At 56.1% G+C, this 21,565-nt stretch overlaps 10 protein-coding genes across 13 annotated transcripts; 6 read left to right on the top strand and 4 right to left on the bottom strand.

Moving 5' to 3' along the window:
• Nucleotides 1-32: 32 nt before the first annotated feature.
• LOC122625344 lies at nt 33-1,562 on the bottom strand. The gene is made up of 4 exons (XM_043805457.1): nt 1,348-1,562; nt 1,048-1,256; nt 793-988; nt 33-738 (listed from the first exon to the last, which is right to left on the bottom strand). Exons 1-4 carry the CDS (start codon nt 1,424-1,426, stop codon nt 452-454), a joined length of 771 nt encoding a protein of 256 aa, XP_043661392.1. The 5' UTR covers nt 1,427-1,562; the 3' UTR covers nt 33-451.
• A 197-nt stretch (nt 1,563-1,759) lies between these two features.
• Nucleotides 1,760-4,875, bottom strand: LOC122625346 (protein sym1). The gene is made up of 4 exons (XM_043805462.1): nt 4,725-4,875; nt 2,397-2,545; nt 2,254-2,336; nt 1,760-2,203 (listed from the first exon to the last, which is right to left on the bottom strand). The coding sequence occupies exons 2-4, from the start codon at nt 2,530-2,532 to the stop codon at nt 1,862-1,864; spliced, it is 561 nt and encodes a 186-aa protein (XP_043661397.1). The 5' UTR covers nt 2,533-2,545; nt 4,725-4,875; the 3' UTR covers nt 1,760-1,861.
• LOC122625343 (trypsin-1) lies at nt 2,692-3,736 on the top strand. Its single transcript, XM_043805456.1, has 2 exons — nt 2,692-3,189; nt 3,251-3,736. Exons 1-2 carry the CDS (start codon nt 2,713-2,715, stop codon nt 3,617-3,619), a joined length of 846 nt encoding a protein of 281 aa, XP_043661391.1. The 5' UTR covers nt 2,692-2,712; the 3' UTR covers nt 3,620-3,736.
• Nucleotides 3,647-5,515, bottom strand: LOC122625345 (PXMP2/4 family protein 4). Of its 3 annotated transcripts, none has more exons than XM_043805461.1 (5): nt 5,412-5,515; nt 4,379-4,540; nt 4,161-4,294; nt 3,964-4,095; nt 3,647-3,898 (listed from the first exon to the last, which is right to left on the bottom strand). In XM_043805461.1, the coding sequence occupies exons 2-5, from the start codon at nt 4,530-4,532 to the stop codon at nt 3,728-3,730; spliced, it is 591 nt and encodes a 196-aa protein (XP_043661396.1). In that variant the 5' UTR covers nt 4,533-4,540; nt 5,412-5,515; the 3' UTR covers nt 3,647-3,727. The 3 variants fall into 3 exon arrangements, with proteins under 3 accessions (XP_043661396.1, XP_043661394.1, XP_043661395.1); XM_043805459.1 differs by having other exon boundaries at nt 3,648-3,898; nt 5,337-5,513; XM_043805460.1 differs by having other exon boundaries at nt 3,648-3,898; nt 5,341-5,513.
• Nucleotides 5,516-6,583: 1,068 nt separating this feature from the next.
• Nucleotides 6,584-8,285, top strand: LOC122625340 (GDP-fucose protein O-fucosyltransferase 2). Its single transcript, XM_043805454.1, has one exon. It carries the CDS (start codon nt 6,660-6,662, stop codon nt 8,130-8,132), a length of 1,473 nt encoding a protein of 490 aa, XP_043661389.1. The 5' UTR covers nt 6,584-6,659; the 3' UTR covers nt 8,133-8,285.
• Nucleotides 8,286-8,442: 157 nt separating this feature from the next.
• On the top strand, nt 8,443-10,720 carry LOC122625339 (large subunit GTPase 1 homolog). Its single transcript, XM_043805453.1, has 4 exons — nt 8,443-8,648; nt 8,723-10,019; nt 10,086-10,291; nt 10,357-10,720. The coding sequence occupies exons 1-4, from the start codon at nt 8,547-8,549 to the stop codon at nt 10,573-10,575; spliced, it is 1,824 nt and encodes a 607-aa protein (XP_043661388.1). The 5' UTR covers nt 8,443-8,546; the 3' UTR covers nt 10,576-10,720.
• Nucleotides 10,721-10,856: 136 nt separating this feature from the next.
• Nucleotides 10,857-11,872, top strand: LOC122625342 (chromodomain Y-like protein 2). The gene has a single exon (XM_043805455.1). The coding sequence runs from the start codon at nt 10,968-10,970 to the stop codon at nt 11,826-11,828; it is 861 nt and encodes a 286-aa protein (XP_043661390.1). The 5' UTR covers nt 10,857-10,967; the 3' UTR covers nt 11,829-11,872.
• Nucleotides 11,873-12,061: 189 nt separating this feature from the next.
• LOC122624314 (leucine-rich PPR motif-containing protein, mitochondrial) lies at nt 12,062-15,537 on the top strand. Its single transcript, XM_043803810.1, has 2 exons — nt 12,062-14,462; nt 14,517-15,537. The coding sequence occupies exons 1-2, from the start codon at nt 12,158-12,160 to the stop codon at nt 15,455-15,457; spliced, it is 3,246 nt and encodes a 1,081-aa protein (XP_043659745.1). The 5' UTR covers nt 12,062-12,157; the 3' UTR covers nt 15,458-15,537.
• Nucleotides 15,538-15,641: 104 nt separating this feature from the next.
• LOC122624315 lies at nt 15,642-18,011 on the top strand. The gene is made up of 3 exons (XM_043803811.1): nt 15,642-16,862; nt 16,932-17,131; nt 17,186-18,011. The coding sequence occupies exons 1-3, from the start codon at nt 15,756-15,758 to the stop codon at nt 17,505-17,507; spliced, it is 1,629 nt and encodes a 542-aa protein (XP_043659746.1). The 5' UTR covers nt 15,642-15,755; the 3' UTR covers nt 17,508-18,011.
• Nucleotides 18,012-18,760: 749 nt separating this feature from the next.
• LOC122624760 (putative gustatory receptor 2a) lies at nt 18,761-20,213 on the bottom strand. 2 transcript variants are annotated; one of them, XM_043804448.1, is made up of 4 exons: nt 19,230-20,213; nt 19,095-19,163; nt 18,951-19,040; nt 18,803-18,892 (listed from the first exon to the last, which is right to left on the bottom strand). In XM_043804448.1, the coding sequence occupies exons 1-4, from the start codon at nt 20,211-20,213 to the stop codon at nt 18,803-18,805; spliced, it is 1,233 nt and encodes a 410-aa protein (XP_043660383.1). The 2 variants fall into 2 exon arrangements, with proteins under 2 accessions (XP_043660382.1, XP_043660383.1); XM_043804447.1 differs by having other exon boundaries at nt 18,761-18,892; nt 18,951-19,163.
• Nucleotides 20,214-21,565: the final 1,352 nt, after the last annotated feature.

Here is a 21,565-nt window from a genome sequence, read left to right as displayed (position 1 = left end):
TAATCAATCTGATCTGCACATTTGGCTTCAGATACTCGCAAGTTCAAATAATACATTTAATTCAATGTTAATATGTCTCTACACCATTTTGCTTATAAAAGGCATCTTTTCTAGGTGGAATTTAGTATAATAATTGAAGCTGTAAACACTTTTGAGCCTAGATAGAAAGTATAATGGTAGATATGTAAAAAGTTAGTGGATCTTTTTGGTCGCACTGATCTTACGTTTAGCTGTACGTGCTATTAAATACAATTACATATAGGGAGCCGAGTTCGCTGATTCGGCGTGTATATAGATGTATATGATCAATATTTAAAGTCTGGGAAGGATGTCGAACGTTAAAGGCACTTGGACGGCGTCGATTGCGCAGATACGAGGCACGAGATTGCGTCAGAAAACTTAAGCTAAGATCCAATCGGAGCGGAATGTATTGAAGCTACTTGGGCAGCTGTTATATGTAGCCCTGCAGGCTGCGCGACTGGCTGTGGTGGTGACGCGGCGGCTGGTAGCCCGGCTCCTGCATCTCCATTTGCATGACCAGGTTCTTCTGCTCACCGCGGGCGTCGTAAGCTTGCCGGGCCTCGCGCTGCAGGATCAGAGCGGCTAGACCAAGCAGCATAAAGGTGACAACGGCCAGGGCGTAGGACCAGCCCAGCACATTGAACTTTGGGTACATCATCCAGTCGCGACGGTAGGCGCAGCCCCCGAAGATGCACACGGCCAGAAACATGAACAGCGCTGTGGGAGATCGCTGTTAGGCTGATACTTATTAAGCAGGTGGCAGATACGTACAGGAGATGGCGGTGCCCAAGTAGGAGAGGCGGACGAGCAGCCACTCGTACTGCAGAACGGCCTTAAGCGGCAGTCGGATGATGGTAAGCGAGAGCAGAGCCAGCACGATGAAGACGATGATGAAAGACATGGTCACGAAGCCCTGCACCGCCATGAGCCAACCGGGCAGCAGATACTCACGGATAACGTAGTATTCCTGTGTGGGTGGTGGAAAATGAGGATAAGAATACGAACCGGCCACTTAGATGCACTCACGTGTGAGAAAATGTTGTGGCAGCCGTTGAATTGCTTCGGGAACGCGTACTTGGGGTACACGAAGTCCTTAAAGCAGTACTGCCACAGGCCCATGTTCTTGAAGCTGGCCCGCGTCTCCTCGTAGGACTCGATCCAGTACGGTGAGCAGAAGGACATCATCAGCACGAAGAAGCTGGCGAATGTGACTATGGCGCCGAAGACCACGCCATCTGGAAACGAAATTGAAGAGGAATTAGGCCATTGAAAGTCTATGTTGGATGCAATTGTAGAGCGGCCCGCATGCTCGAGTGCGTCACTTACTGGTGGCTCGCGGGTAGTCGCCCTTCTCGACTCCCGAGTCCGTGGTGTCCTGCGACTGCTGCTTGTTGAGTTCGCGCATGCTGCTGTCCTGGTTCTCGACGGGATCGCAGTTGGAGCGGAGGAGTATCTTTTTTGGTGATTGTCAGTAAACAAATACAACGCACACACCCAAAAAAAGCAGCAACAACTAGGTGGGGCTAGCGATGGGAGAGTGTCGATTGAAACTGTGGTGGGGCTTCGTCGATATACCGCGATGCCCTATAATAAAACGTATTAAATATTTTATTTATTTTACCTCGTTACTGTTCGGAAAGAGAGGGTTTTTTATCATTGTTTACTTATTGCTCTGTAATTGTTAGGCAAATTCATACACAATCGATATATTCACACCTCTAGGTAAGCCCAGTGTGACCAGTACTTAGAGCGAAATACCGTTCTTAGATTTTAATTTATTTCAATTCGTTTACTATCTACTATTTCATTTAATGCTGTTTAAGAAATACGGCCATGACCATCAAATGGCCCCGTCCACCTCGTGGTGCTCCAGGTGCTTCATGTAGGCCAGGAAGCAGGTCCAGCACAGGCTGCACGCGCTGATGAAAGGCACCCGGTTGCGCTCGGGGATCAGAGTAAAGTTGATGGTGGCCACCAGTGGCCACACGCATAGAGCTACCTTGTACGTGGGCAGGAATTTCTTGCCGACCTCGGCGACCGCCTCCTCCACCGTCTTGGACTCCAGGAGGCTCATGATAAAGTAGAAGCAGGTCATCGCGCCGGGGGTGTACGAGATCGTCTCCACCGCCGCCTTGATGACGCCCGTCCTCAACGATGTCTGCGGCCACATGGCGCTGGAAATCTGCAGAGCATTGGGATTGGATCGAAACGGACATGCAAGCGGTCACTAACCTTGACCCATCCGTAAAGTGTAGGAGCAACGAACAGGCCACCGTACATGCTAAACCGGAACACGCGCCACCAGTCGTAGGTGCCTGTAGGATGAAAATTAAGATGAGCAGAAGAGCTAGCTGCTCGAAAGTTTGCCGACTCACCCCAGCGCCTTCCCTCAACCGTTTGCTGGATAATGCTGCCCGTGGGCCAGATCAGGCTGTACGATATCATGCCGCGCATTATCGGGTACCGGGTGACGAGCACCTTGAAGTTTTGCCACAAGAGTGGGCCCGCCATCGCAATCTCGGCCCTGCGGAGTCACAATCGCGCGGTTGGCATCTCATTAGCATGGCTAATAGTTGAAGCCCGTAACTGCATGGCCAGCTCCACCCACACAAAAACCGCTTGCAAATGCGGGCCCCCATATCCCATAAATGGCCCTGCTCTACCTGCGCACCGTGCACATAGAAGGCCGTCATGGCTTCGCTCGCAAGGCTCGCACTGCTCTACATGGCAACCTGGCTTATTGCTGGAGCCTCCGGGGAGGATGGAAAAATCGTCAACGGCACTACAGCTGGCCCGGGGGAGTTTCCCTTTGTAGTCTCGCTGCGCCGCGCGAAGAGCGGCCGTCACTCCTGCGGCGCTACGCTGCTCAACCCGTACTGGGTCCTGACAGCCGCCCACTGCGTGCACAGCTCCTCGCCCGAGCAGATTGACGTGCAGTACGGCAGCCAGATGCTGGCGCGAAACTCCAGCCATGTGGCTCGCGTGGCCGCCATCTTCGTCCATCCAGGCTACAAGCCGGAGGACAAGTACGTCAACGACATCGCCTTGCTGCAGCTGGCGCAGTCGGTCGTTTTGAGCAAGGTTGTCCAGCCGGTGCGTCTACCAGAGCCTCGGCAAGTTACGCCCGGAAACGCCAGTGCCGTCCTTGCGGGCTGGGGATTGAATGCGGTAAGAGAGAAGCCATCGCTTGCCGGCTTCTTGACTAATCGACGAATCCTTTCAATTGTAGACGGGCGGCGTGGTCCAGCAGCATCTGCAGAAGGTCAAACTGCAAGTGTTCAGCGATACGGAGTGCAGCGAGCGCCATCAGACGCAACTGCACGATAGCCAGATCTGTGCGGGATTGCCCGAAGGTGGAAAGGGCCAGTGCAGCGGCGACTCCGGCGGCCCGCTGCTCCTTTTTGGCTCCGACACTCAGGTGGGTATTGTTTCTTGGAGCATCAAGCCCTGCGCTCGACCACCGTTTCCGGGCGTCTTCACCGAGGTGTCGGCCTACGTGGACTGGATTGTGGAGACGGTGAATGGCTGCTCGCCCTCGTCTTCGCTTTGGGTGGGCCAGCTGATTGTGGGACGATCGCCACCTAACCTAAACAGCTAACGGATTTACTCTAGCCCCATTAAAATACCAATTCACATACGCTAACGCTATCTAATTCAACAATTGGCCTAAGGGACGCATAAAAGGTAACAAATACGACACGGGTAACTATGTACAAGGCAGACCCGCGGAATCCGACTGCTCCTCGTGGCGCGTCTTCATGTACGCCAGGAAAATGGTCCACATCAGGCTGCAAATGCTTACGAACACCACACGGTTGTGCTCCGGCACCAGCGAGAAGTTTATGGTCTGCAGGATGGGCCAGATGCATACGCCGACCTGGAGGGTTAGTAATGAGTTGGCTGTGAGCATAGGGGAGCAGCAAGCAGCGGGATAGGCGTTACCTTGTACGTGGGCACCGCCTTCTCCTTCGTCTCTTCTACGGCCTGACTAAAGGTCTTCAGCTCCAGCAAGCTCATTCCCATGAAGAAGCTTACGCAAGCGAAGGGTCCGTAGGAAAGCTGCTCCGTGATGGCCTGCAAAGAGGCGGTTGAGCTTGGTCCGCTGCGGCTAAGGTGCCGGATTGAGTCTGAGCCCTTACCTTAATGATGCCCGAGCGCAGATTGGTCTGGGGCCACATGGCGCTGGTGAGCCGCACCCAGCCATACAGAGTGGGCGCCACGTACAGAGCTCCAAACAAGCTGAAACGGAGCGCCCTGGCCCAGTCGTACTCGCCTGCGGATCGTCGGTGAAGGAAGAGGTTACGCATGAAGAGCAGGAGATGATTATGGATGCGATTGGTGCGGAATAATTACTTACGCAGCTTGCGTCCCTCCATCGCTTGCTGGATCAGGCTGCCCGTGGGCCACATGACCGCGTACGTAAGCGCGCCCTTGGCCATGGGATGTAGCTTGCTCCCTCGTCGCCACTGGGCCAGCGAGGACTGCAATAGCTTAACGGCCGGAGGCACCATCACTTATGCTGGCCAGAGAGAGAGACATGGAGAAGGGTAACGGGCGGGTCTTAGACTATTGCTCAACCTAAACCAAAACAACGACAGCAACGACGACGAAGGGGAGGAGGCGTCTCTAGCAATTCAAAGGTCACTGGCTGCGCGTGGCGGGGACAGGAGCTGGCCATGGTACTTAGTATGGAGGGTACTTGCTGTGCTCAGTGCTCGGTGCTCAATGCTCTGTGGTGTGTGGCCTGTAGCCTGTGGCTATGGGGTCTCGATATCGTTATGTGCTGTTCGCCTGCGCCGAATGCCGCACTGAAACTGCACGATGAGTGCGATGAGTGCAGTGTGCAGTTTGTGAATTCTAAATTCGAACATAGCAATCGGGATGCAAAAATATTAGGCTTCGCGAGCATGTCTTCGCGCCGATCTTGACCCTCAGCCGAGCGAGCGGCACGAGACTAAGTACATATGTGCATATGGCGGGGGTGCACTCCCGAATGGCGAAATTCATTCAAGAAATGTGAACTGCAATGCATCCCAGTGTTGCGCCCCTGGATTTTCTCTCACGCAACGCGAGAGGAAGTGTTTTCGCAAGGACTTTATGTAACAGCGGCAGGGGTGGGGGAGGGGGAGGCTCGCCATTGATGAATGAAGAATAACGGCACGTTTGGCTCTCTTGCACCAGTCACTACGCAAACACGTAACGTCGCTCGTAAACGAGAGCGTGACAGAGAAGATCTGCCGCCCGTCGCCCCCTTCCTCTTCGTTTCTGTTGTTGCTGTCCGGTAAATGGTGAGTGGTGAGTAGGTAGTTAGTTACTTGCTTTTGTGGAGCGTTTAGGGGGTCCAATGCGGGAAAGGGGCCTGGGAATAGCTAGGATGTAGCTAGTCTAACCTAATGTAATCTAGTTTGTACTGTGGTCACGCACGGCGTCCGCATCTCGCGCCCTCCTCCGTTCGCTGGGCTTCCGTATCTCGTATCTGACTGAGGCAATCCGACGGCCCAAAACACGCGAATACGAAATGTTTTGCACAGTCAGCTGTTCGAGATTAGCGGGCGAGCTTTCGCGCAGCTTTTTACAGTGGCTATCTCACCAGGGCTTTTTCCAAGACCCGTAATAGCAAGTAGCATATGTAAATCGTTAGAATCATAGTGCCAATACGAATCGATTTCAATTCCAGCCCGGAACCAGCTTATAAGAACTCAAAAATGCGAAAACAATTGCAGTTTTTGGTAAGAAACAATACCGATTCAACTTATCCTGATTTGCTGCCCAAAAATTCAGTTTTTTGTTTACCGCAACGCAAATATTAATCCAATCATAAAGTGCCGTACCTCGTTGAAATCGCAGTAAAATTTGCCATCGGATGGCATTCAAGGCTTGAAATGTAAAATTTTGGCCGTTTTTCGCAAAAAAGGATGATGTTACCCCTTATCAAAAATGCAAACTTTTGCCAAAAACTTAATTTGTCAAAATCGGCAAAAAGGTGATTGGGTTCGTTAATTGGGATCATAAGCTGCAAAAAACAGTAATTTTTATCGCTGTATGAAGTTTTTTGACCAAGTTATGATCCAAAACCTCCGTAATGAACCTAGTTTTTTTTAAATCCCTTTTTTTTACCAAAAATAATCACTTTTTTGTTCATAGCTGCTAAAATATTTGTCTAAATATAGAATGTCATACCTCGTTAAATTCGTAAAAAAATTCCCAGTCGGATGGCATTCAAGGCTTGAAATGTGAAATTTTGGCCGTTTTTCGCAAAAAAGGATGATGTTACCCCTTATCAAAAATGCAAAATTTTGCCAAAAACTTAATTTGTCAAAATCGGCAAAAAGGTGATTGGGTTCGTTAATTGGGACCATCAGCTGCACAAAACAGTTATTTTTATGTCTGTGTGACGTTTTTTAACCAAGTTATGATGCAAAACCTCCGAAATAAACCTAGATTTTTTGAAATCCCTTTTTTTTTTTACCAAAAAATAGCAGCTAACATGTTGGTCTAAATATAGAATGTTAAATTCGTTATAAAATTCCCTGTCGGATGGCATTCAAGGCTTATGTTCATTTTCTGGAGTATTTAATGGAAAAATACCAAATGCGTTAGGGTTTTTTCCTGACCGCCGCCACAACTCGAAACCAAAAATGCGAGGGATCTGGCCCAGGCTTGGGCTCCCGGCGCTGCTCCTGCTCCTCCACCTGCTGACGGGCGCGAAAGCCGACTTTCGGAACGGGACTGCCAGGCGAGCGAATGGCGATTCCCGGGGAAGTAGCGCCACCTGCGCCAAAAGGGTCCTGCAAGAGATCCTGCCACTGCCAGAGACTTGCCCGCCCGAGGTGCTCGGCCTGAGGGGCGCCGTGTATATCCTCTACGACGTGAACATCTCCGAGGGCTTCAACCTGCGCCGAGACGTCTACATTCGCATGGCGGTGTTCGTGCGCCGACTGCAGAGAAGGAAGCGTTTCCGCCAGGTGCGCCTTGTGCTGCCGCCGTGGCCTCGCCTCTACCACTGGCACTCGCAGGGCCTGCAGCAGGCTGGACTGCCCTGGAGCCACTTCTTCGACTTGACCAGTCTGCGCCGATACGCGCCCGTTCTGGACTACGAGGAATTCCTGGCCGAGCAGCGCATATTCGGCAATCCTGGCGCACCTCTGGTCCATGTAGCGCACGCTTTCCGGCTGCAGCACTACGAGGTCATGCTGGAACAGGGCATCTTTCGGGACAAGTTCGAGCGCGTCACGGACAAGCCGTGCAGCGAGGGATCCCTGTCGGGAGGACCACTGCTGCAGCAGGCGGAGCTGCGCGTGGGGCGCTTCCACTGCGTTCGGTTTCAGGGCAGCGCCGGATTGCTGGAGAAGCTGCTTCGCGAGGCCATCGCCGAGGACACGGCGGGACCGGAGGACGCCGACGACATGCGCACGTACGCCTTGCTCAGCGCCGAGACCGTGCTCCACGACCACTGGGGTGACGAGCACTTTTGGCAAGCTCGCCGTTCCATGCGGTTCGCTCGTCGGCTCGATCAGGTGGCCGCCGACTTCCGGCAGCAGGCCCTGACCACCACAGACGCTACGGCCGGAGTCCAGCGGCCCGCCATGTGGGAGCTGGAGCGGCCGAAGCGCAACGCTAAGGGTGGCGATTACCTGTGCGCCCACCTAAGACGGGGCGACTTTGTGCGCTCGCGGGAATCCACCACTCCCACCCTGAAAGCGGCTGCCCAGCAGATCAAGCAGCTGCTGCGCGCGTTCAACATGACCACCGTGTTCTTGGCCACTGACGCCACGCCCTACGAACTGATGGAGCTGAAGGAGCTCTTCTACCGCTTCCGTCTCGTTCACTTCGCGCCGGAGTCGAATGCCCAACGGAGGGAGCTGAAGGATGGGGGCGTGGCGGTGGTGGATCAACTGGTCTGCGCCTATGCCCGCTACTTTGTGGGCACCTACGAGAGCACCTTTACGTACCGCATCTACGAGGAGCGCGAAATCCTCGGCTTCAACCAGGCCAGCACCTTTAACACGTTCTGCAAGGCCGTGGGCGGAAGCTGCTCCCGCAACGCCGTGTGGCCCATTGTGTGGGCGGATGGCGACAGCGATAGCGAGGAGGATTCCGACACGTACTGATTACCTCGGAGCTTGCGGACAGGCTGTACCTTCTGTAACGTCCACTTGCCGTGCCGTATGTGAATTGACGGACAACTCGAATCCTAGTTTTAAGTTCAAAGCGAGATTCCGAACCACCTGCGATTGTGTACCAAATAATAAATCTAAAGCCAATAGTCTGTGCTACATTAAAGTGTAATACCTCTAGGTGGAACGTTTAAATTTTGCCGCTCGCTCACCGTTGCCACATTCCGAAAAAAGCTAAGAAATACCGAAAATCTCGATCTGTGACAATCGATTAGGGACAGGAATCCCAATCGAATCTGTCTCGATTGCACGATAGGCCTCGATAGCATTTGAGGCAAACATTGCACGTGTTTTGGTCAATATAAATAATTATTTCGTCCGTCGATTTGCGAATACAGTAACTGCGCCATGGGCAAGAAAAACAAGGGCGCCACGCCCAACCTGGGCCGCCAGTTGATCAAGGATCGTTTTGGACACACTCCGCGCCGCAAGGTGGACAACGACACTATGGTAAGTGTAGTTGTAAAATATACGTACGTATGTATTTGGTCTTACCCAGCAAACACGATTGCGATCTTCACCAGCTGCACACCACCGAGCTGCAGGATGGTTACGACTGGGGCCGCCTTAACCTGTCCTCTGTCACCGAGGAGTCGTCGTTCCAGGCCTTCCTGCGCACGGCCGAGCTGGCCGGCACCGAGTTTCAGGCCGAGAAGCTGAACATTACGTTCGTGAACCCCAAACAGCGCGTTGGACTGCTGAGCAAGACACAGGAGCAGCGCATGCACCAGAAGCATGACGAGCACCGTGACCAGCTCAAAATCCCGCGGCGGCCCAAGTGGAGCAAGGAGACGAGCGCCGAGGAGCTGGAGCGCGCCGAAAACGAGGCGTTCCTCGACTGGCGCCGCGACCTGGCGCTGTTGCAGGAGGACGAGGAGATCTTGATGACTCCGTACGAGAAGAACCTGGAGTTCTGGCGCCAGCTTTGGCGCGTGGTTGAGCGCTCTGACGTCGTTGTCCAGATCGTAGACGCTCGCAATCCGCTGCTATTCCGCAGCATCGACCTTGAGCGCTACGTAAAGGAGGTAGAGCCCAGCAAGATGAACATGATCCTGGTAAACAAGTCGGACCTGCTCACTGAGGAACAGCGTCGCCACTGGGCGGCGTATTTCGACAGCGAGGGTATTCGCACAGCCTTCTACTCGGCCACGCTGGTCGAGGAGGAGTTGAAGCGGGAGGCGGAGGCGGCACGTGAAGAATCCTTTCCCGAGGTGCAACAGTTGCGCCAGGCAGCTGAGGAGATTCAACAATCGTTGGACAGCGTGGAGGACACTCTGAACGTTATCGAGCAGAAACTAAAGGTGACTCCCGAGAATGAGAACGATCAGCTGCCACGACTACCCGGGGACAAGAACAGTCCGCGACTGCTGTCCCGCCTGGAGCTCATTGAGTTCCTGCGACACATCTACACCGGTCCGCGGCACACAGAGCAGCATGTGACCGTCGGAATGGTCGGCTACCCGAACGTGGGCAAAAGTAGCACCATCAACTCGCTGATGACGGTGAAGAAGGTGTCCGTTTCGGCCACGCCGGGTAAAACCAAACGCTTCCAGACGCTTTTCCTGGACAAGGACATATTGCTCTGCGACTGTCCCGGCTTGGTGATGCCGAGCTTTGTGTTGACCAAGGCTGACATGTTGCTCAACGGCATCCTGCCCATTGACCAAATGCGCGATCACGTTCCCGCCGTCAACTTGCTGTGCGAGCGCATTCCGCGCCACGTCCTTGAAGATAAATACGGCATTGTGATAGCCAAGCCGCTGGAGGGCGAGGACCTGGAGAGGCCACCGCATTCCGAGGAGCTGCTGCTGGCCTATGGATGTAAGTGCTAAGCGCGGTGTACGCATTTCAGTATTTCACAACGCACTCTTTCTCGCTCTTTTCCAGACAATCGTGGTTTTATGACCTCCAACGGGCAGCCGGATCAGGCGCGTTCCGCCAGGTATGTGCTGAAAGACTACGTCAACGGAAGACTGCTCTACGCCATGAGTCCGCCCTCGGTGCCCCAGACCGAGTATCACACCTTCCCCGAACGCCAGCGCAAGGTCATCGAGGAGTCGCAGTTGCCCGGCCAGCAGCAGCGAGCCATGCGGGTGAGATTTTCCCTTTGCACTACTCCCGATTCCTTCGCTAACTGATCGCCCTGCCCTTTCCGCAGATCAACAAAAGCACGTCCAAGGAGCTGGACAACCAGTTCTTCTCCGACAAGCCCACCCACGCCCACGTCAAGGGACGCACCAACTTCCCCAACGTGCGTCTGGCCAACGACGGCTCTCTCGTAGCCGGCAATGATCCGGCGGCCAAGCCTTGGCGCCACGTGAAGAAGGAGAGACGCGAAAAGCTGCGCAAAAAGTTCTCACACCTGGACGAGCACTGATTGCAGCCCATTAGTAATTTATTTAATTCCGAAGGGTGTGTCTCAGAGGCACTTGTATATTATTAGCATTAGACCTACGTACATATTAAAGTCCCCTCAACTTAAAGAGTTTGATGGCCCACAATCTCGGGCTAAAATACTTAAATGGCGCAATCATGGAGCAATCATGGATGGAGCGAAACATAGATAAGCCATCTGATGGCCCAGCCTGAAAGCAGAGATGAACACAAAGATGGCACATATTTAGCCTACACAATAATAAAAGCAAACGGCTGAAAAGGCGTCCCCAATTGAGCACGACAGATGCGTGAGTGGAAGATAGCTGCGAGATGCGGAGGAGCGCAGTTGAGCGGAGCAAAGAAGCCTGCACTTTGACCGCGTGATAAGCGCAGATGCCTACGCCTCTTGTCTTCCATCACACCCATCACTTCCATCACTTGGCCGCAGTCTCTATCGCGCAGTCCGCACCGATGGCCACAAACGCGAGCTGCAAGCACTTCAGGGAGCTGGGCGTTGAGCAGCGTTCCGGGCTGCTCCACATTCGCTTCCAGCGGTGCTGGCAACGCCGAACCCTCTACGAGCTGATGTGCGCCCTGGACCTGGCGAGTGCAGACGCCGCCGTTAGACTGGTGGTGCTCTCGGGCGAGTTCTCCGCGGCATGTGGCGGTGCGACGGAGCCGCTGGCTCTGAAACAGGGCGTGGAGCAGCGGAGCAGGCGAACGGCTGCCCGGGAGGAAGCTGTGGGCCATGGGGATCCCGAGGAGCAGTACATCCACGAGAAGGCGGCCAACTTTGTGATGCGCTCGCTGGCCAAGAAGCTGCTTGTGCACAGCAAACTGCTAGTGGCTTTCGTGGAGAACCAGTGCGTCGGCCTGGGCCTGAGCGTGTGCAGCCTGTGCGATCTGGTCTACGCAACGGAGTCATCTGCCTTTGTGCCCGCTTTCTCGCACCTGGATCCCTGCACCAAGGTGGGCCCTCGCTGGACTGTGCCCCACATCCACTGGCTGCTACGCTTGGGCGATCAAGCGAGCTCCAGCACTGCCCTCCAGTGTGGCCTAGTGGCTGGTGTGGTGAGGCAGCCGCAGGAGTTTTGGCGCCGCGTGGACCATTACCTGCTCCTGCCCTCCGCCTCCCTGTTGGCCACGAAGCGCCTCCTGCTGCGCCCCTGGCAGGAATCCCTCCTCACCGAGCTGCGCGAGGAGGGCACTCCGCTGGCTGCGCAGCGACGTCGCCTGGCCAGATCCTCGCTGTAGAGCCGTTGCATCGATTAAGTGAATAAATAGCGTTAGTAAATAAATAGCGTGCACATTCTTTTCATTAGAGCTCCAGGAACTAGTAACTTAGTAACTAAACTTAAATCTGAAATTCAAAATCCGCAACGGAAACGAAGCAGTTCAAGGTAGCGGAAACACGTAGGGGGTACTCCTGCACAGATGGGCAGCACTGTTTTCGATACCTTTCAACTGGAAGGCACAGCTGTTTGCCGGCGCGTGTTGTTTTTTTTTGTTTTTTGGTTGCTCGCCGCGAAACTGATCAAGTAAAATCGCGTAATTTTGCGGAAAAATAAATTAACTTGGCCGAAATGCAGCGAGCACGACTGCTGCAGAGTGTGTGGCTGTGCAGGCAGCGCCTGGGCCAGCTGCCAGGACGCAGCGCCTCCTTCGCCAGCCTGCCACTCAGTTATGCAACGAAGTCAGCGACGCCGCTCCTGCCGCTCCAGCCGCTGCAGCTGCGCTCCCTGGGCACGGGTGGCGTCCTCAGTGCGGCGGAGCGTAGAAGCCGTCGCCCTGCCTCCGCCGAGAAACCGAAGGCCAGCGTGGCGGATGCGTGGTCGCAGCTGGAGACGTACTACCGGCAGCACGATCTGATCAACTTCGAGCACTGCCAGCGGCTACTGGAGCTCCTGCAGGGGGCGACGTCGCCCCCGGGAGTCGGCATCGAAGAGGTGCACTTCCTCCTGGGTTCCTGTGTGCCCGAACTGCTCCCTGCGCAGAGCAGCCAGGCGCGGCTGCAGCTCTTCCAGAGCCTCTGGGCTCAGCTCATCAAGCTGGGGCAGCCCACGCTGGCCCATTACCACACGAAGCTGCAGGTGCTGCGGCAGAACCGCTTGCCGCTGCACGACTATCGCTCCTTGCTGGCGGAGATCGCCGTCTACCATGGAGCAGCCGATTCCAGCTTGTACGGCGCTCTTTTGGACGTGGCCGGTGCCGCGGGAAACATGCGCATGGCCACCGAGATTCTATCGGAGATGCGCGAGCGCAGCTTCGCCCTCACGGAGCACAACTTTCACGCCCTGCTCCTGGGCCACGCCCGCAGCGGCGATCTGCCCGGGGCGGAGTCCGTCTTGGCCAGCATGCGGGCTGCAGGAATACAGCTGGGCAGCAGCACACAGGCCCTTTGGTTCGAGGCTCTGGTGGAAAACGGCCAGGTGGCACAGGCCAAGGAGCTGCTGCAGGCGGAGCACGGATTCACCGCGCCTCAGCTGCTCCAGATGCTGCGCGGACTGCTCGGCAGCAAGGATGTCGACACGGAGCTAATCCAACTGCTGGTCAAGGAACTGCCCCGCGAATTTCTGACCGGTCTCGACCTGCCGCCCGCCATCAGAAGCCTGTGCATTCAGCTGGTGCACCAGGAACGCACCGAAGTCGTCATCCAGCTCGTGGGCGCGTTGCCCGCTCCCAAATTCGAGGTCCAGAACCAGAATCAGAATCAGAACGTGGACGAGTACGGTGCACTGCTGCTGCAGGAGTTCTTCCGCGCCCACGTTCCGCTGGACCAAACGCTCCAGTTCGCCGGTCAACTGGTGCAGCGGAACCAGAACGTCCGCGCCCTGCATTTGGTGGCTGAGCTGGCGCTTCGCCGCCTGCCGTCATCCGCGCTCCACTGCCTGGAAGTGCTGTCTGCAGCCGGCGAGCAGCTGCGTCCGCACTACTTCTGGCCCCTGATCCTGCACCACTACCGGCGGGAGGGCGAGAGCGGCATGCTGCGCCTGCTGGCCGAGATGCAGCGCCTGCGCGTGGAGTGCGACGAGGAAACATTGCGCCACTATCTGCTGCCCCACCTGCGCCAAACCCTGGCGCAGCCCCTGGAGGCCGTGAAGGCACTTGAAGCGGCGGGCGTGAAGCCTTCCCACACCTTGTGTCCGGTCGTGAGCCACTTGCTGCAGCAGCATCAGATGTCTGAGGTGCTGGACTTGCTGGAGCGCTATCCCACGCGCTTGGACCTGTCCACGCTGCTCCAGCCACTCGCTTCTCTGGCGGTCAATGCCCGCGCCACCAAGCGTTTCGAGCTATTTGCAAAGGTGATTCAGGCGCTGCAGCAGAAGGCGCTCCAACGGGCGGACGACTTTGTGGGCTCCTTGCTGTTGCAAATGACTGGACCTCAGACGCGCCTGCGCCAGGATCCCACCGCCTTGCGACGATTCCTGCATGAGCTTAGACGCCTAGAGCTACAAATCTCACCAGCTGCTTCCGAAGCTCTGCTCTCTGTGGTCCGGCACGCCACTGATGACGCTGACCTAGTTCAGGAGGTGGCCAAAACGCTGCAGAAGATGAAAAGCCCACAGTTCGCGCTGCCAGCAGACACGGCCTCTCTGCACGGGGGATTCATCAAGCACCCGCGCGACATGAGCATAGACGAGCTCGAGTGCCACCTGGTCGAGCTGGAGTCCAAGCAGCTGAACCCCCGAGGCGTGCTGCGTCGCTTGCTGCAGCTCTCGGTGCGCAGCGGGCGCTTGGAGCGCGCCCAACAGCTGCTGGCGAAGTGCCAGGCTCTGAAGGTGCAGACGAGCGCAGGAATGATGGCCTCCATCCTGGACCTGCACATCAAGCTGCGCGACTTGCCGCGCGCCCAGGAGAGCTTGGAGCGACTGAGCAGCAGCTATCCAGGTAACTGAAACTTGCTACTTCGTGTGGACTGCATTAATGCCGTTTCCTCGTCAGCCTTTCAGATTGACGAGCACAAGGTGATCGACTACGCCGCCCTCTTGGTGCAAGGCCGGCAGCTGGAGGCCGCCAAGCAGCTGCTCCAGCGACGCGCGGAGCAGCACAAGGTCGTCGGTGGCGACTATGTGATGAAGAACGTGTGGCAACTGCTGACCAACGTGGGCCAGCTGGCCGCCGCCGCCGCCGCTTCACCTGCTGGTGGTGGTGGTGGCGAGAGTTCCAAGCCACTTAACCAGACCCGCGAGTGGCTGGACTTCCTCCGCGGTCTGGGCTACTGTCAGTCGCACAATGCCCTGCTAGGTCCAGTGGTGCGCGAGTGGCTCCTCAAGGGCGACCTGGACGCTGCGGTGGCCGAGTTTCTGCGACTGGCTAACACACACAAGCACACGCCTCTGCAGTTCGAGCTCCTCTCGCTGCTGGTGCGGCTGGGCAACGGGGATGAGCAGGAGATGGCCCGCTTTCCCGGCGTCACGGCCGAGTCTGCGCAGCAGCACCTGGCGGCGGTTACCGCGACGGTGAGTCGTGTCCACGGGCCGGCCAACATGAACAGCGCCCTGCTGCTCGCCCTGGCCGAATCCGGGAAGGAGACGCAGCTGCGCCGGCTGATCATCAACCCAGAGTTCCGCCTCAACCACGAGCTCCTCGTCAAGAACTGCGAGCACTTGGGGCAGGAGGGCGCGGTGCGGACGCTCCTGCGCCTGGCACGAGGCGTGAGGGGCGTGCAGCGAACCATCGACGAGCAGAAAATCTACGACCTGCTGTTGGCCCAATTCTGCCGGAGCAACGACTACGAGGCGGCGTTGGATCTGTTCGAGCGCCTGGAGGCCGATGACGAGTTGAAGGTGTCGCACGAGTTCCTGCGCAACCTTGTGCAGCTGCTGCAGGTGAACCAGGTGGAGATTCCCAGCGCAGTCGCCCTGCGCGCCCACGTTAGATAGCCGACGATCACGTCGCCCTTATCCTTAGTTAGACCTTTGGTATGTACGTAACCACATAAATGAATGCAGTAAACGCTGAAGGATCTTGGATCTTGATGGTCTCTGGGTATCCTAGGACTCCTGGGACCACATGAAGGTTCCGACTGGAGTAGGCCTGGCGTCGGAAGGCGATTGTCATCTGGGATTGGGTAATCACAAAGTTTTAAACACGCAGCACACACTAGTCTCCTAGCAGCTGCTCCGAAAGCCACTCCCAATCTAAATTTCAGTACTCATTTTATTAGCGTTCAATCCGTGCATGTTGCAACCCTTCCCCTCACCCTTCCCCCGCCCCTTCCTCCATCCAAGCATGAAGCGGCTGTCCCGACGGCCAGTCTCCGACGAGCAGAAGACCCAGATGCGCACGCAGAGCCATGAGCAGGGCCCCATAGAGATCTTCCTGTCGGTGGCCACCGTCTCGTCGCTGCCCCAAACGCAGACGCACCCGCACCAGAATCCGCACCAGCACCCGCAGTTGCAACCAGAAGCCCAGTCGCCGGATCCGCAGGCTCCACAGGATCAGCAGAAGGACAAAGAGCAGCGCCAGGAGCCGAAGCAGGAACCGGAGCCAGAGGCGCTCGAGAGCGGCGCCCAGGGCGACAACGAGCAGTCCGACACTGACGCCGGTCCCACTCCCTCGACGTCCACCCATGCCGCCGAGGGCCTGCCAACGGAGGGGGATCCTGCCAAGCTGAAGGCGCTGGCCGGGCGCCAGCAGATCGCCAGGCTGCTCACGCGCCTCGGCGACGGCGCAGAGGGCGATGGCGAGGCCAACCAGATCGTGCTGGAGCTGCTTGGCAGCCGGGACAGCCGGGACAACCGCCCCAACGCGTCCCTGCAGCCGCACTCGGCCACCGAGCGCGTCTCCGAACAGCTGCTGCACGTGCTGCGGGAGCAGACGTTGCTGGAGGCCGGCATATCCACCGGGAATGAGCGGTATCGCTGCTTCAAGAGCGTGCTGCAGAACTACGCCAAGATCTATGCGGCGCGCCACTTTATGGAGCAGTTGCCGCAGCTGGACCAGCTTGGCCAGGACGCGGACACGGGCACTGGCACAAACACGGATGCGGAGCGGGAGCTGTTCGCCCGCGTCGTGGCGGAGGAGGTGCTGCAGATACCGCAGCTGCTGCGCCAGCTGTGGTCGTCGCTGGAGAAGATGGAGTTCTTCAACGAGGACACCGCCTTCAAGGCCTACCTGGAGGCGCGTCGCCACCCGCAGGCCCGCATCCTGTGCGAACTCATGCTCACCCGCATCTCGCGCGTCTTCCTCTGCATTGTCAGCTCCACATTCTTCCTGGACTTCACCGAGCACGAGCTCACGCACATCTTGCGCAACTGTTACCTCAGCGTCAACTCAGAGATCGAGGTGAGATCGTGGTCACTGGTCACTGGTCACCAATCGCCTCCTAATCCTCCAAACGATCACCCCCGGCAGATATTCCTTTCCGTGGTGCTCTGGCTGGAGCACAACTGGCTTGAGCGCGGCGACTGCGCCGAGCGCATCCTGGCCGAGGTGCGCTTCGCCCTGATGCCCACTTGGTACCTGTGCACCCTGGACAGGTCCAACCGGTGCCGCCACTTTGCCCGCGTCATCCGCAGCCCCGGCGTGCAGCGCTTGATTGCCGAAGGCCTGGAGTAGGTTCCATTCTTGGGGGTTTGCTCATCCTTTACACGTCCTGTTCCCCCCAGGGACGCCGTCCCCCTCAAGTCCAAGCCCCGCTCCAGTGGTGCAACTGCCGCCGCCGCTGCCGGAGCCGCAGCCACCGCTGGCCAATCACAACAACAGCGGCAGGAGGATCAGCGCCTGGCACGCGACTGGATCGCGGATACCGAGTGCCGCCACCACCACAAGCGCCACTGCGAACGGTTTGTCTACCCCACCTACGACACCTTCAAGGAGTACCTGGCCAGGATCATCTGCTGCGCGCCCAACTACTGGCGCACGTTCCGGCCCGCCCAAGAGGTGTACCGCAGCGACTTCCGCTGCTGCTCGCCGCCACAATTCCACTAGACACGGTTCGCGTCCCGATCTTATGCCTCTGCCTGCTCCTTTCGGTTGTCCCGTCCTTCGGCTTCGGCTGGGTGGCTTAAATTCTACGTGCGAGAATGCTCCTTCGGGGCAGTCGTGATTCTGTCTGTCCCGTCCACTGCCAGTTGCTGTCTACTTCTCTTTCAACAAGCCCATCCAAACCAATAGCTCCTTTCCGCCAAGATCAAGGTGCTGTCTTCAGCGGATGCTCGTGAACGCCCACGCATCTGCAGTCCATCGCTGCTTGGCGCCAGCTCACTCCGACTGCATCCTTGGCAACACCCTAACCAAGCTATCGCCCAGGCTGAGCAAGTCAAGCGCAAACGTGCATATGTATGCCTTTCGTTGCGCGAGAACAGGCGCTCAGAAGCGATTAGCAGGTGGAAAAGGATCAGCTGATTGGTTTGATCTGTGGTTGCCCAGAGATGGCGGCGTGACCACTTCTTTTCGGCACGATCTAATAAACTACATGTGAACTGGCTGCAACGTCGTGCTTTTCGTGCTTAATTCGTGACACGTACAAAAAATCAACGTGTGCGCTCATCTCTGGTTTGCAGCTATCCCAAACTAACGGTTTTGCTCGATCTATTTGCTTTCCGATTGGTGGAAAGAGGTAGGGGAAGGAGCTTAGGGCGGCCATAATGAATTTGCAACAGCTGTTTTCGCTTACTTCACTCTGCCAGCTGACACTTGCTACGGATTCTGTTCGCCTGGTGCAATCAAGAAAATTTAGGACTTTACTGCGAGATTTTTGAGCCGCCGACCAAAACTTGGCTGAAATCGGGCTGTTTTTTCACTGCTAAATACCAGGCGAACATATTGCTCAGTAGGGGGCCCAGTAAAATTGGTGAAATGGCGACTGGAAAGATTCATGGGGGAGCCGTCATGAAAGAAGAACAGCTGTTTTTGCTTGCTCCTAAGCTGAACTAACGGTTTGCTTCCCTCAACTGGCTTCCTATTGGCTGGATGGTGCCTGGGGAAAAGAGCGCGGCAGCCATCATGAAAAAGCAAACAGCTGTTTTAGGTAAATTTGAGCTGCCAGCTGGCACTTTCTGCGGTTTCTGTTCGCCTGGTGCGAAAGACGGGAAAATGTCCGGAATCCGCCTACGAAAAATGTTGTCGATCCGCCGAATAAATTGATGACAGCTGGGGTGGTTTTTATTTCTAAGCGCCAGGCGAATCTTTTTTATTAATTATGGAACAACAATTAAGAGTAAAAGCCATTATGTAGTGTTTGCGCCAACAGGTGGCCGTCACTCCTGCTGCTACTCCTGTAGCTACTGTCCGTTGGATCCACCGCCGATGGTGGATTCGCTCATGTGAAACTGGATCAGAATTATCAGGTACGTGGTAGTGGCTCCCACGATCTGGAATGTGCGTGCTGTTATCCGGAAATTCGGAATTCCACTCGAGGTGCCCACTTACCGTATAGAGAAGGGTGCAGTCCACATTGAAGAAGCCAGCGGCGCTGAAGTGGAGCCGTTGGTGGAGTAGCTGCAGCGAGAACTGGGTTATCTGCAGAGGGACGGGGATTATCAATGATTGCTCTGGCGCACAGGTGGTACCTACCAGGGCGTTGTGGCTCTCGTTCCTCAGGTCCACGGTCACCTGGTGCAGGCACAGGGCCAGACGAGTGGCCTGGAAAGCAAATAGAACATCCTTTAGAGATTCATGTGGGCGGGGCAGGTACTCCGGTTAACTCACACACTGGGCCGTTCGGTCGCAAAGCAGCGAGAGGACGAGCACATTGCCCAGGTGGGGGGCAGACCATACGCCGCTGGCCACGATCTGCAGGATGTCGAAGGGTGAGGCCGCCGACTGGCGAAAGTTGAGGAACATCCAGTAGCAGTTGGAGGTGATGGCCAGGAAGTCGTTGCCCACCTGCATCAACACGGAGAGTCCGTAGCAGCGGTTTAGCAAGGCCACTAGGGCCCACACCCGCTGGTAGACGAGTCTGACAGCGATCAGTCGATCCATGGCCGCATCTTCCAGGTCGTCCTGCGCTTCCAGCACAGTATCCACGGCGGGCCCTTTCCGATGCAGCTGGAGCTGCTGCAAGGCCACCAGGAGCACATCCAGGCGCTGGCGCACGAGCTGAGTGGCGTTGAAGATCTGAAAGTAGCGCAGACCGCACACGAGCAGTGGCAGCAAGTAGCTGATCCAGTAGATGGGGAACCTGTCGCCCCGGGCGAGCAGCTTGGCGCCCAGGATGAGGAGTTGGCTAACCGCATAGCCCCACAGGATCCACACAGCTCGGCGCGACGTCTGCCGACGCATTTGGAGCCGCATAGCCTCCACGTCCACCCTCAGGGCCTTGGACAGCAGGCGATCGATCTCGCCCAGCTCAGCGAAGAAGCTTCGTTGTGCGTGCCGCTGCCACAGGGCCTCCAGCACGGCAGCCAGATGAGCCACCCGCATGCCCACCAGCTGAATGAAGTCCACCGTGTGACCTATGCTCGAGATGGTGGACTCCGCGTCCGGCTCCTCTTGCACGCTGCTCTCCTGGAAGAGGCCGTAGGCGGTAAAGCCGGTGGCCGCCATCAGCACGGTCCAGCCGTACAGCTCCAGCCAGCGCGATCTCCGGAGCAGGATGCCCTCCGAGTCGGGCGGGGGTGCGAGGCGCCAGGGCCACAGGTTGCACACTTGGCAGACGCGGTGCAGCGGCTCCAGAGCTCTCAGCGTGTCCATGCCGAATTCCATCCGCTATCTGCTGCGGGGTTTCGGCCAGGTTTCGCTACGTGGGGAGGAGGCTACATCAATTAGATTACCTTATCACTTCCCTGTTCCGCTAATCGAGTGCCCCTTCCCCGATCCGTACCTCAATTCGGCTTATCTCGGGATGGAACTTTTCTGTTTCGGCTATCTAGTGCTCCATTCGACCCTGCTGCGCTTTGGGATTAGGAAGCGGGATTCGGAAACTCGCAGTGGAGAAGGATAGCCACTTACAACTTTTCTATGAGACAGCGAGTCTTGGTATTTCGGGACCAAGTTAAGCCAGGAAACCTACACGGTCAGCAATCCCCACCGACCGTAGATGACTGCGCGTTGACGAGGTCCTGCCGAAAGGAACTCTCCCAGTGGCCATCCATCATGATCAATTAAGCCATTAGCTTAATTGTCAGGTCATCAATCAAGCAATCCGAGGTGGGTTTCCTCCTCAAACAAGGACTTGGAGGCGAAGACGGAGACCTGGGCTCTACTAGGTGCCCTGGTAACTCACCTGGCATGGCGGTGTCCTGGGAATCTAAGAAGGCAGGGGAACCCAAAACACACCCGGGCTTCACATAAATACGTTTATTATAATTTCAGATTTTGTTTTGGAAATAGTTCTTGAGATAAGCTTGACGTTTCATAAAATGTAATACATATATATTTCTTCGCGGTAACCTCTGCCCATTTTCAGATCTTTGTGCTGGCTCGCTCATCCCTGTCTCCTACCGACTCCTACCGACTCCTCCTCATTTCCTGGTCTGGCCAGGCATATGACCACTTCATCCGCCAGTAAGCGATACCTCGGCTGGGCTCTTGTTTGTAACAATCTTACTTTCTGCATGCACTTGCTGTACTAATGATTATATAGAGCACACACGGGCCCACACACACCACACCACACACTACGCCACATGAGCGAGCAGTGTGTGTGTGTGTGTGTGCGGGGGTGTGTGCATTTAGTATGTATATTTGATTTAAATCGAAGCTGCTAAAAAGTAAAAGCAAATTCAACAAACAAACTCTCATAGGTCATACATATCGAACTTGATTCTTAGACTAATATAAGGTATGATGCAGATATCTGTTTGTTCTCTGGATATAAGGCAATGGATACATGTGCGTGTGGCGTTATGTGTGTACTGTTGTGTGTGTGTGTGGGTACAGTATAGTGTATAGTGTATAGTGTGTGGTGTATAGTGTATAGTGTGTAGTCGATCTGATCTGATCTGACCTGATTTCAACGAAACTCATGTCGCAAACAAACGGGGGGCAAAGGTAACAAGTTTTCATATTTTCGTATCTTAGGGGAAATTCGTTTCGTGAAAGGC

Source organism: Drosophila teissieri, chromosome X (assembly GCF_016746235.2).
Source record: "Drosophila teissieri strain GT53w chromosome X, Prin_Dtei_1.1, whole genome shotgun sequence".
NCBI classification, from domain to species: domain Eukaryota; kingdom Metazoa; phylum Arthropoda; class Insecta; order Diptera; family Drosophilidae; genus Drosophila; species Drosophila teissieri.
Note: the sequence above shows the minus strand (reverse complement) of the source record. Positions and strands in the feature narration are given on the sequence as shown.

Bases quoted from the DNA above. Each gene is read 5' to 3' on its own strand.
- LOC122624315 (XM_043803811.1), top strand. From the start codon at position 15,756: ATGTTGCAACCCTTCCCCTCACCCTTCCCCCGCCCCTTCCTCCATCCA. The intron at 16,863-16,931 runs GTGAGATCGTGG...CACCCCCGGCAG, and splicing joins GCGTCAACTCAGAGATCGAG to ATATTCCTTTCCGTGGTGCT. The intron at 17,132-17,185 runs GTAGGTTCCATT...TGTTCCCCCCAG, and splicing joins TTGATTGCCGAAGGCCTGGA to GGACGCCGTCCCCCTCAAGT.
- LOC122625342 (XM_043805455.1), top strand. From the start codon at position 10,968: ATGCCTACGCCTCTTGTCTTCCATCACACCCATCACTTCCATCACTTG.
- LOC122625346 (XM_043805462.1), bottom strand. From the start codon at position 2,532: ATGGCGGGCCCACTCTTGTGGCAAAACTTCAAGGTGCTCGTCACCCGG. The intron at 2,337-2,396 runs GTGAGTCGGCAA...TTCATCCTACAG, and splicing joins GGTTGAGGGAAGGCGCTGGG to GCACCTACGACTGGTGGCGC. The intron at 2,204-2,253 runs GTTAGTGACCGC...AATGCTCTGCAG, and splicing joins CACTTTACGGATGGGTCAAG to ATTTCCAGCGCCATGTGGCC.
- LOC122624314 (XM_043803810.1), top strand. From the start codon at position 12,158: ATGCAGCGAGCACGACTGCTGCAGAGTGTGTGGCTGTGCAGGCAGCGC. The intron at 14,463-14,516 runs GTAACTGAAACT...TTTCCTCGTCAG, and splicing joins ACTGAGCAGCAGCTATCCAG to CCTTTCAGATTGACGAGCAC.
- LOC122625345 (XM_043805461.1), bottom strand. From the start codon at position 4,532: ATGGTGCCTCCGGCCGTTAAGCTATTGCAGTCCTCGCTGGCCCAGTGG. The intron at 4,295-4,378 runs GTAAGTAATTAT...GACGATCCGCAG, and splicing joins GATGGAGGGACGCAAGCTGC to GCGAGTACGACTGGGCCAGG. The intron at 4,096-4,160 runs GTAAGGGCTCAG...GCCTCTTTGCAG, and splicing joins TGCGCTCGGGCATCATTAAG to GCCATCACGGAGCAGCTTTC.
- LOC122625343 (XM_043805456.1), top strand. From the start codon at position 2,713: ATGGCTTCGCTCGCAAGGCTCGCACTGCTCTACATGGCAACCTGGCTT. The intron at 3,190-3,250 runs GTAAGAGAGAAG...TTTCAATTGTAG, and splicing joins CGGGCTGGGGATTGAATGCG to ACGGGCGGCGTGGTCCAGCA.
- LOC122625339 (XM_043805453.1), top strand. From the start codon at position 8,547: ATGGGCAAGAAAAACAAGGGCGCCACGCCCAACCTGGGCCGCCAGTTG. The intron at 8,649-8,722 runs GTAAGTGTAGTT...GATCTTCACCAG, and splicing joins AGGTGGACAACGACACTATG to CTGCACACCACCGAGCTGCA. The intron at 10,020-10,085 runs GTAAGTGCTAAG...GCTCTTTTCCAG, and splicing joins GCTGCTGCTGGCCTATGGAT to ACAATCGTGGTTTTATGACC.
- LOC122625344 (XM_043805457.1), bottom strand. From the start codon at position 1,426: ATGCGCGAACTCAACAAGCAGCAGTCGCAGGACACCACGGACTCGGGA. The intron at 1,257-1,347 runs GTAAGTGACGCA...TTTCGTTTCCAG, and splicing joins CGACTACCCGCGAGCCACCA to ATGGCGTGGTCTTCGGCGCC. The intron at 739-792 runs GTACGTATCTGC...GATCTCCCACAG, and splicing joins CTTGGGCACCGCCATCTCCT to CGCTGTTCATGTTTCTGGCC.
- LOC122624760 (XM_043804447.1), bottom strand. From the start codon at position 20,213: ATGGACACGCTGAGAGCTCTGGAGCCGCTGCACCGCGTCTGCCAAGTG. The intron at 19,164-19,229 runs GTGAGTTAACCG...TTTGCTTTCCAG, and splicing joins GCGACCGAACGGCCCAGTGT to GCCACTCGTCTGGCCCTGTG. The intron at 18,893-18,950 runs GTAAGTGGGCAC...CGCACATTCCAG, and splicing joins ACTGCACCCTTCTCTATACG to ATCGTGGGAGCCACTACCAC.
- LOC122625340 (XM_043805454.1), top strand. From the start codon at position 6,660: ATGCGAGGGATCTGGCCCAGGCTTGGGCTCCCGGCGCTGCTCCTGCTC.